At 46.1% G+C, this 10,972-nt stretch overlaps 1 protein-coding gene across 2 annotated transcripts in view; it reads right to left on the bottom strand.

Moving 5' to 3' along the window:
* Positions 1 to 849: 849 nt before the first annotated feature.
* The window catches only part of LOC147880222 (nudix hydrolase 15, mitochondrial-like), an 85,125-nt gene continuing 75,002 nt past the window's right edge, over positions 850 to 10,972 (bottom strand). The window contains exons 4-5 of one of the 2 annotated variants that reach the window (XM_087370693.1): positions 1,247 to 1,284; positions 850 to 1,043 (exon numbers count right to left, since the gene is read on the bottom strand). In XM_087370693.1, the coding sequence (XP_087226819.1) occupies positions 1,025 to 1,043; positions 1,247 to 1,284 (57 nt within the window). In that variant the 3' untranslated portion in view covers positions 850 to 1,024. Of the gene's footprint in view, positions 1,285 to 10,972 lie in introns of both variants that reach the window. The other variant, XM_087370692.1, reaches the window with a different exon arrangement.

Here is a 10,972-nt window from a genome sequence, read left to right as displayed (position 1 = left end):
TCTCAGGAGGTAAACCATGATCATTTTATACCTTTGTAAGACTAGAATATGTCCAATCATACAAATTTAGAATTTTTGTTGTCCAACCATGATCATTATCCTTTATGCGATGATTTATTTATCACGGGTGATCACCAAAGAAGATCCAAGAGGTCAAAGGACTCTTGATGCAGGAGTTCAAAATGACAGATTTCATATTATTTCTTTGGTATAGAAGTCTGGCAAAAGAATGACAGCATTTTCATATGTCAAGAGAGGTATCATCAGAAGGCCCTGAAAAGATTTCACATGCAGGAAGGCAAAGAAGCACCAACCCCAATGGAGGTCAGAACAAAGCTGAGCAATGAGAACATGTCTCAGTTGGTTGATGCAGCAGCCTATTGAAGAAAAACTTCCTTACAACATTGAAGCAGATCTAGTCGGCCAATTACCAGACCCAGTCAGGTTCCTACAGACCAGTCGGCTATTTTTGGCAGGTTCAAGACCCCCTTCACTACCTATAAATAGGTAGCTCTTTTCTGGACATTCTATGCAGCCACTGAAGCCTCTAAAGGCCCCGCAGACTGACTACAGTTGACAGACTTTCTCTTCTGTAGATCTCAGTAGAAGGCAACCATCCTCGATTGCTATTTTGCCCAGCATCTCTGACTGGATGTATCTGGCTCCTCCTTGAACAGTTTTCCCACAATTGTAGATGAATATACTGAGTTCCTCTCCTCTCCATTTCGTATTGCCTGAAATTTCAGTGAGTGAGTGCTTGCTGCTGTTCTGAGGGAGATCAGCAAGGGATTTGAATTTATTACGTTGAGTTAGGATTTATGTCCAAATCATCCCTAAATTTTAAGACAATGGCCTTCAAAAAGTGATTGTTTGCATCCATCATTTAAAAGCATACTTTTGTTTGACACATTTTGGCCATGTTCCTTGTTATGTCATCATTGCTGACTTATTTCAGTAAAATCTATTGAAGCTAATGCCATAACAGATTTTGACATAAAGATAAATATGATCTGACAAATACAGATCAGGTTTCCAGACTGGACCTGGACAACAAAAGAGAAAATCTATGAGTAATCAGGCAATGACATGATTAGTGATGGGGACAAACTCTGGCGATTCAATAAATTCTGGAGCACACTGATAGACTACCGATGCACATCGGATCAAAATGGCAGCAGTCAGGCCCCATATAAGGAATTTCTCATTGTTTGCTTCAAAGTCAAAATAATGAACACGATATGCATACCCGATCCACTCTCTCTCCTCACATCGATGATTCTCATCCTGCAAACATGAGAATGTAGACTTTAAATATGACGTCCTTACCACATCTTCTACCCTTAAAAGTGAAGTCCTAATCCAATTTTTCCTGCCTGATGAAAATTGCAAAATATAAAAAAGCAAGCTCAAATGATGCATATATGTGTCAGAAACAGGATAACATCATGAAGAGAATGGATAAGCAGAACCACGAGAAGATGTCTATCTCTTGTTATTCCACTGCTACCTTCATCTATTCTATATTTTCATATTTTACTGCAAAAACTTGCATTGCTTGTTGGTGTGCATTTTTAACGCTTGATGAAAATTTGTGATATCTAAATCAAAAGTACAAGCACCACCACAAATATTTGAGAATCATCATCACTTGTACTGTAGAAAACAACATCTTGTACGTCTGCCATGAGCAAGAATTAAACTCCTTTGTACTATGACTTTGATGGATGATAAAGATCTTCAACAATAACCACAATTATCTCGATGCAAATCAAAAATCGTGCTCTACATGATATATTTCTATTGGCAAATTCAAACAGTGTGATAGGATTTAAGAGTGGCCCCATTCTAGCAAGCCAAACCTAAAGCTCTCTGACTGTAAGTGTAGATATTGGTGGGAGATGTCTGACCAACATCAAGATTTGCATGTAGTTTCCATAGCCAGATACATCCACCGTAGTTGTGAAAGCTGCCTTGTACTCAGCTTCACAACTAGAAGTAGCAATTGTAGGCTGCTTTTTGCTGAAACAAGAGATGCATGAAGCTCCAAGGATAAAACAATTGCCAATATGTGACACTCTAGTGTCATAGCATCCAACCCAGCCAGTATTTGTAAAAGCATGCAAAGTGAAGATAAAGGCCCAAACCTTGAGTGCCTTTCAAGTATCGCGTGACACGATGTGCACAATTTCTAACTGCTGCTCCTATCTGCTTGTCAGAGGGCTGCTCCAAGTGATGAAGAATGGGGCCCCAAATGGCCCCTTTTATAGGGCTGAAGCCCTTGCCAAAACAACCAACCAGTAGGGGGCATCCTGGCCGACTTGAACAGCCCCCCCCACCGACTTTTCTTTGCAGCCTATAAAGCCCCCTTGAGGGCACACTTTCAGACCTTTGGCTGGCCCTGCCTGGCCACGTAGCAGGCTGCCACTGGCCCAGGCAGGCCTGCCCATATTCAGCCTATTTTCCAGGCACATAGGCCCTCCAAAACACCCGCGATTCCTGTCCTTTCTGTCTGCTACAGATCTGCCTCTGTTTAGGTCACGTCTAGCCTCCAGAATTGCTCCAGAACAGTCCATACATGCTGACATGGTAACAGATGCTGACGTCATAGCTGATTCATCGCAGCCTTGCTTGCTGGTTCTCCCTGTGCAGTCTGTGTCTCCAATCATGGACAGCATCTGGAACCATCTCTACCAGATCTGCCCTTCATGGTGGATCTCCTCTGCGAGGTGCTCTCTCTCTCTCTCTCTCTCTCTCTCTCTCTCTCTCTCTCTCACACACACCTCCCCTCTCCCCGCTCAGCCCCTCCCGCCCCTCCTCCCTCCCTCCTCCCTCTCCTCCCGCCCCTTCTCTCCCTCGCAGGCTCCTCCTGGCTGTCGCACCAGCCCCCCTGCACCATCCCGCCTCTTGCACTGCGTAGGTGCCTCCTGCGCCACCCTCACCACTTCTTGCGCCACCTAAAGCGCTGCTGCGCCACCCTTAGCTGCAGCGCCTGCAGCAGCGCAGCCATAGGGGCTGATGCACCACCCCTAGCTGCAGCACAGGCCATATAGGCCCTGCATAGGCTGCCAGAGCCTCTAGGCTCTTCCACAACTCTCACAGCTCGGGCCTTCGCTCCAACTCCACTCCATCGCTCCTACCAGCTCCAATACCCGCAACAAATCAAGAAAGCAGGGTCTCAAATCAAGAAAGTGCACTGGAATATGCAATAAATAGTGAACAGCTCCAGCCATTGGAAATGACGACACGAGGCTATGTAAAAGCCCTTGAAAGTGCAATGACAGCCTACATGCCAGGATCACCACCCAAAAACACCTCTAAGGTTCTGACTCACCTTAGTAAAATTTGTATGGCTTTGATTGAGAAAGTAGACAGCCTCGAGACCACCAATGTGGTGTTGATGGTAGAGAAAGCACATATTGACAAGACACTCAATGAAGTCAAGAAGCAAGGAGGGCGTATGCAAGAGGAATCAAGAAAGGAGAGAAACAAGAAGAATGAGTGGGAGAAGAGAAGGCAGCGTGGGAAACTGAAAAGACCAGCCTCAATGACAAATGCAAGCTATGGGGGCAGAATTACAGCAACTAAGAGACATGCAAGGAGCACCGGAAGAGGCACACAAGGCAATGGAAGAACTGAAACTTGAGAATGAGAAGCTCAAGAAGGAGATGGCAGCCTTGTAGACAACCAGCCAAGGAAAACATCCTGAATTTACACAGGCTCTTCCCCACACGTGTATTGTGTTCAGAAGTACTCCAATAGCTTCATTCAGCTCCAAGCAGCTCACTTCAGATCCTTTGTCATCTCCAGCTTGCCCACACTGTCAGTGGACTGTTTTGCAGGTGGTTTGGGCCAAGGTGCACTGAGCTGTATATTTCACTTCGGGACTGTTTTTGCAGCCCATACTCTTGCACTCTCAGGTGCATTTGCAGATACTCTGCATTGTTGGGTGCATTTGCAATTACTTTATAGTTGTGGATGCCTTTGAGCTCCGTTGGATGCATTTGAGCACTTGTGGGTGTGCTATTTCAGATTTGGGTTGTGCATTTTCAGTTTGGAATTGCACTTCAGATTGCAACAGAGTGCAGTGATTGGTTGATGCCGTTTTTACAGTGATTGCATTGCGCAGTCAGTGGCATTTCAGAGCAGCCAATCGTACTTTGCGTTTGCAGCCAGCATTAGTTTGGGATTTGCAGGCACATTTGCAGCCAGTTGCACTTTGGACTTGCAGTTCTTTTTGCAGGTACATTTGCAGCTTGTGGGTATCCCATTTTGCATCATGTCAACTCTTTCAGACAGTTTTGGCAATTTGTCCGAGGGTCACAAGCTGGATGGACCAAACTATGCCTTGTGGTCATTCATGCTTAAGAACATCTTGGTTGGTAAGGGCTTGTCGGATATTGTTAGTGGGGATGAGGTGAGGCCAGCAGGCTCATCTACATCCAGCACAGCTTCTTTGGGTCAGACTACAGGCAATTAGCAGACTGCTACAGCCCCTCCTGCTAGTCCCATAGCATCGACGGAGGAGCAGAAAAAGTTTGACCGCCGCAGTGTCCAAGCGATGTTCCAAGCGATGTTTTTGACTGCCACAAATGTGAAGAGGCACATTATGACGTCTATCAAGTCGTGCAAGGATGGGAAAGATTGGCAAACATGCATCATGTTAAGAATGAGGCAAGGACCATTGCCTTGACAAATCAGCTCAAGGATCTCGAGATGCAGGAAGGCCAGGCCATCACTGATCCTATTGCCAGGATCACTGATCTACGTGATCAGCTCGCAAGTATTGATGAGGAAATAGAAGACAAGAAGCTCGTCTCTATTACTCTCAATAGCTTAGCGCCCTCATATGGCACATTCATCACTTCATTGACCATTGTTCTCAAGGCAGCCCCACTCTCATTCGATGAGTTAGTTGGGCTTTTGTTGCAAGAAGAGGAGAGATGCTCAAATTTTGCCAAAGCCTCTCGTCAGGGTGAGCAAGCGCTTGCCATGGGTGGAAAGGGCAAATTTCAGAGAAAGTTTGAGCCAAAACACAACCATACAACTCAGCCCAAGGAGGGGAATGCAAGCAGTTCAAGCAAAAATCAGAAAAAGAAAAAATGCAACTATTGCAAGAAGCCAGGACATTACATCGCAGAGTGTCAGAAAAGGACTGCCAATGAAAAGAAAAGACAAAGGGACAGCTCTAGTAGTAATTTTGTTGCCCCCACTGAAACTCGTGCTTCAGATACACATGGTGAAGCTCATCTTGCCCAAGGTGATAGAGATTTTGTGTTTGCTGCATTTAATGAGAAGATGGATGCCAAGGGGGATTTGAATGCTGAAAATCAATCAAGGGATGCTTCCCTTGTTGCAAGTGATACATGGTATATCAACAGTGGTGCTACTAAGCACATGACTCCTCACAAGGAGTGGTTTGAAAATAAAAGCATCACACCTGTTCATGGCAAACAGGTTACATGTGCCAATGATGCTTCTCAAGACATCATCGGAGTTGGGCACATTCCTATTCAGCTTGATGATGGGAAAGTTTAAGTATATCCGAGATGTTTGGTATGTTCCAAATTTGAGACAAAATCTGATTTCAGTTTCAAACATTGCCCATGATCAACATATGTTGGTCGAATTTCAGGATAACCAATGCACGATCAAGGATCCAAAGAAAGGGTATGAGGTTGTAGCAACAGGCACATATGACAGAGGCTTATACAAGCTTGATGCTCAGCCTTATGATCAGAAGGTATTGGCTGTAGCAAACACTTCCCAGGCTGATTTATGGCATGCCAGGTTTGGACATGTCTATCACTTGTACAACAATAATATGACTCAGGGAATGCCAAAATTGCAACAACCAGCAAATGAAGTGTGTGAGGGGTGTGCACTTGGCAAATTCCATCGCTTGCCATTCAGCAAACAAGGCAAGAATTGGGTCAAGACAACCAGAGTGTTACAGATAGTGCACAGTGATGTATGTGGCCCCATGACTATTCCCATGCATAGAGGAGCAAGGTACTTTGTGACCTTTATAGATGACTTCTCCAGTTCACATGGCTTTTTCTCATGAAGGAAAAATCTGAGGTGTTCTATTGGTTTCAAGAGTTCAAAGCTATGGTTGAGAACCAAACCAATTGTAGAATTGGAACACTCAACAACTCAGATAGAGGGGGAGAGTACATGTCACATGCATTCCAAGGATTTTTGAAGCAGCATGAGATTAAACATCACTTGACATGCCCTTACACACCACAGCAAAATCCACTCCCTGAGAGGAAGAATCGTACATGGAGATGACGACATGCATGCTGAAATTCAAGAGAGTCTCAAAGGCTTTTTGGGGAGAAGCAGTTGTGACAACCACTTATATTCAAAACAGATGCCCTACCAAAGCTTTGGTTAATGTGACTCCATTTGAGGCTTTGTATGGCTTTAAGCCAAAGGTTAGTCATTTCAGAGTTTTTGGCTCAGTGGCAAATGCTTTGGTTCCAAATGCACATCGGACAAAGCTTGATGACAAGAGTGTCAAATGCATTTTCGTGGGGTATAGCACTGAAAGCAGGGGATTCAGGCTTTATAATCCCGCTACCAGGAAAGTAATAATCAACAAAGATGTTCTCTTTGCTGAGAATGAGTGCATGCAGCCCGCTAGTGCAGACTTGCCACCATATGATGACACCCCTTTGGACATCATCCAATTTGGGGATGATGAGATGGAGTCTCTTGATGCTTCCCCTTCTACTTCTCATAGTTCAAATGGCTTGCCACATGTTGAGCATGGCTCTCCCTCAAATGTTTCAGATTTGCAACCAATTATTTAGAGTAGATAGCCTCATGTTTGGAAATATTATCAACGTCGTGAGGTCACTAAGGATCAATCAATTGTGTCTGGATTCCCACAATGGCAATCTACTAACCCATCTGGATCTCCAGCAACATCAGACAACAATAGCTGCAGCAGAACACTAGGAGACCCCCTCTGGATGTGCCTGGTCATAACGTCCAAACAAAATAGAAACTGGTAACATACTACCACCTGAGTCAGAAGGAACAACTCCTTGTGGCTCACCACTCGAGGTCCTGCCTGAACGCCTGCCTCGATAAATGACTCCCTGCTCCCTGCACCTGATCGGCAGGCTGCCACAAACAAACAAGCAATCCTCCATCTGGATTTGGAAAGCCTGCTTGCAGTGCCTGCCAAGTGCTACTAAAAGGTTGGAGTATACGTGGTCGTAGCAGTAACACTTTGGCCATTTGGTTACTGGACCCCTCAACATTCCTAAGGGACACTGACGCCAATAATGACCTTTCTCACCACAACGGTTACACGTACAGGATCCCTTGAGAGCTTCTCATTCCTCAGCTGTCAACTGCTTTCTGCCTTTTCAATCAGCTGTCAAAGCCTCTGGCTAACTGTCATAGGTACGATCGACGAAATGCTCCTCTTGGTCAAGCACCATGGGGACCAATTCCTCCCAGGTCAACTCATTCACCCTACCACTGGTGATTAAGGATAAATAGAAGGCCCCATACTGAGAGGATAACTGGGATAGTAGAGAACGGCCATGTCCTCTGATGAAATCTACTTCCCCGCCTAGAGGATCTCTTGTTGAAGTTCCTGTAACTTGATGTAGTCCCACATCGATGAAGACTTCTTGGGATCCAACAACCACATTTGGACCTCCAGTGAGACCCTCTTCATGGGAGAGGTTCGATTATACATGGACGCCCAAATGCTCCCATATACTTTTGTCCACTGACATGTGCTTTATGTGATTAATCACCTGAGGAGTACAGTTAAGAAATATGAATGATCTTACCCTTCCATTGACACGGTCCCACAGCTCGTACAAAGTCTCGGCCTCCATCTAAGCCAAGATGCCAAGGCCCTTTGCAAGGGAATTTGGTCGGGCAACACCAATCAAGATGAAATCTGCCAAATTATATGACTGTAACAAAGACTCCATCATCACCCGCTAGACGTCGTAATTGAGCCCATCCAACTGCAGTCAACAGGGAACATGGGTACCACTGGAATTTTTGTATTGTTCTCTGCCATCTCACACAAAGTCGCCATGTTAGAGTGAAGAGGACGATGACCTGAAAGAGAAGGTGGATGGGATAGAAGGAACTGAGGGTCGAAGAAAGGAGAAGGTTGAAGACGAAGATGAAGGGGCTGACAGCCCAATGTACCTTCACACCTCGATTTCCGTCACTCGCGAACACCTCCTCTTTGATCTGAAAAAACCCTTCAAAATCACCCTTTGCTGGTCACCCAAACAGTCCACTCCTCGCACACGCTCCTCCTCAAAGACACTTCCGAACAGCACCCTAATCCTCCTCTTTGTGTGTTGGCTCAACACTCCCTCTGCACCTTGGGTCTCAAGCCAACCGTGGCTCTGATACCATGTGAGAAGTGCAGCATAAATGAACCAAAGAGAGAGAAAGAAAGATTCGCAAGAGGCCTCGCAGGCCTATGGGACAAAGTGACACCAGAAAGGAAAAACTCATACAAGCCACAAAGGGCTGAAGCAAAGGGCACTTCCTAAGTGCTATGCTAAAATAAAGAGAGCTCAGTAGCTCAAGCAAAGTCAAGTACAAAACATATCATATCATATCATGTGCTATCTGCTACCTAGAGAAAGCTGAGAGCTGGAGCTGGAACTTAGAAACTGAAACTCGGCACTGTGGTAGCTTGTCTATGAGCGGTGAAAATGTCTCAGATCTGAGTCTATCTGGCTGTCTCATGCTATGGTGGCAGAGGGGGGCGTGGTCTCCTCGATCTCTGAACCCGCTTAGCTATATTCAGAGTGATCCCTCATCTCAGGCGGTCCCCTCTGAGAAAAGATGTGATAGGACCGACCTCAATCGACTGTGCTCTGGTCACTCTCCGTGTCGTGGATGGCCTCTGCAATCCTCTCTCGGTAATCTAGACTACCCGCATAGCAGTTAGCTCCTCCTCCTCCACTCCACTGTGTCGTGGAGCTGACTCAAATGTATAGAAATCTGTGACATGCCGCTGTGTCTAGTCATTCTCTATATCCTGTGGTCTGATCGCCTCCTGTTGCTCTCTGCTCTGTCGTAGCAGGGTCTCCCTGTGTCGGCGCATCTCAAGCAGATAGAGCCCAATGCAGACCTGGTCATGGAAGTGGATCAATCGCGATAGTGGGCCGAAGCCACTCCCATCCTGATAGAGACAGTGGTATTGCCCCCACACCTCGCAATAGGTTGGGCAGGCACAGAGAAAGTGTTCCTCTGTCTCAACCACTCTCAGTGTGCATAGCGTGTAGGCCCGCTACTCTCTGGATATACGTGTTGCTCTCCCTGTCTCAATCCTCAGCTGATAGGATGAAACCTGCATCTGCCCAATGGCAATCCTCAGTGCATGTGGGACTCTTCTGTCCTCGACATAGAGGGGTCTAATGATGAATCCCTCCTCCGAGACATTCAGGACATGATCACGATAGAACTGTGTCTTGGCGGGGACCTCCTGATCTCCCCCCCAAGCCCGAGACGTGTGGAGCTAGAGAAGATCTAACCATATGATACAGTTAATCTCATGTCATGGGATCGACTCAGGGGGTGCATCCATACTATACTGAAAGGGAGAGAGCCTGTCCATCTAAATCCCCTGTCTGGCAAACCATGTGGATATACGTGCATACCATGTGTCTGCCCCACCCTCAGCTAGTTGTCTAGATGACTCTAGAGCCAGCCTCAATAGTCTCCAATGAGAAAAGTCCCGGACTCTATGAATGAAAGGCACTATCTAAATCAATCTGTAGTGGTGTCATGGCGAACTCTACCTGTACTATCTCATGCGGGACTAAGGGCTTGCTCTGAATCATCCTAGATTCCATGGTCACCTGTAGCCGCTCAAATCTCCTCCACACTGCTATCAATAGATCTCATCCCCAGAAGCGTGCTGCATACATGGCAGTCGGTCGCACTAGCATATCGAAGAGCCAGCACTTCGTTGGTGGATCCTGAAAGTGTATTCAGCATTCATAGCATCCCAACCACTCTCTGCTTTCAAAAACATTGTTAGGTTCCTCATCATAGGCTGTGGCAATCAAAGAAACATCCAAAAGATTGCCAAGCATATGTCTTTGTGCAACTCTAGCGCAGGCAGCCAATGCTTCAGCCTTCTTGCTGTCCCCAAGGGTATCCAACAGCCATCCAGGGACTTTTTTCTATTCTCTGATGACAGCTCTCTCCTCTGCAATTGCTTGTTCAATCGCATGATAATCAAACTGAGGCAAATCAGGCTGAGAGGCAGCAATGAATCAAACACATCTGAGGCATTTACAGGGGCTGTTTGAAAGTCCAGCCAAGGCAAAGCTGAATTCTCACCAGAAACAAAATCTCTGTTGGCAGTAACCTTCCTCGTGCTAGGCTATAGACTCTATCGCCTTGCTGTAGCCAATGAATACGCATTTCATTACTTTGTCCTCCAGTTTGTGCCTCAATTGAGAGGGAACATGTGCAAATGCCAAATGCCCAATTACCCACATTGTTAGAAACGAGGAGGGAATGAATCACTCAATCCTCCACCCAAGATCTCTCCAACTCTTACACACTCAACTTAGATAGGTGATCACAGATGCGACAAAAAACACACTCAGAAATAACAGTAAATATAGACGGAGAGAGAGAGTATATTCATCCACCGGATGGTGGGCAGAAAATGGCTCCAAGGGAGCAATACAAATCACAGCAGAGTGCTGGAGAAAACTGATGAACTCTCTCTCAGAAAACTGTCCCAAATCTGAGTGCTGAACACAGCCTTGAAGAAGGGCTTTCTGTATTGCACTGGATGCTGGGCTGAATGCAGAAGTGGGCCTTTTATAGGCTCTACCCAGGCCCCTTCAAATGACAGACCAGCAGGGTCGGTTACCCTGTCTGGTGGCCGACCACAAGGGCCCCATAAACCGACCAGGATTGGCCCTGGTCGGTGGCCCTGGTTGGGCCGACTTGG

This window comes from Dipteris shenzhenensis, chromosome 32, assembly GCF_047967505.1.
Source record: "Dipteris shenzhenensis isolate YYH24624 ecotype China chromosome 32, Dip_SZ_1.0, whole genome shotgun sequence".
NCBI lineage: Eukaryota > Viridiplantae > Streptophyta > Polypodiopsida > Gleicheniales > Dipteridaceae > Dipteris > Dipteris shenzhenensis.
Note: the sequence above shows the minus strand (reverse complement) of the source record. Positions and strands in the feature narration are given on the sequence as shown.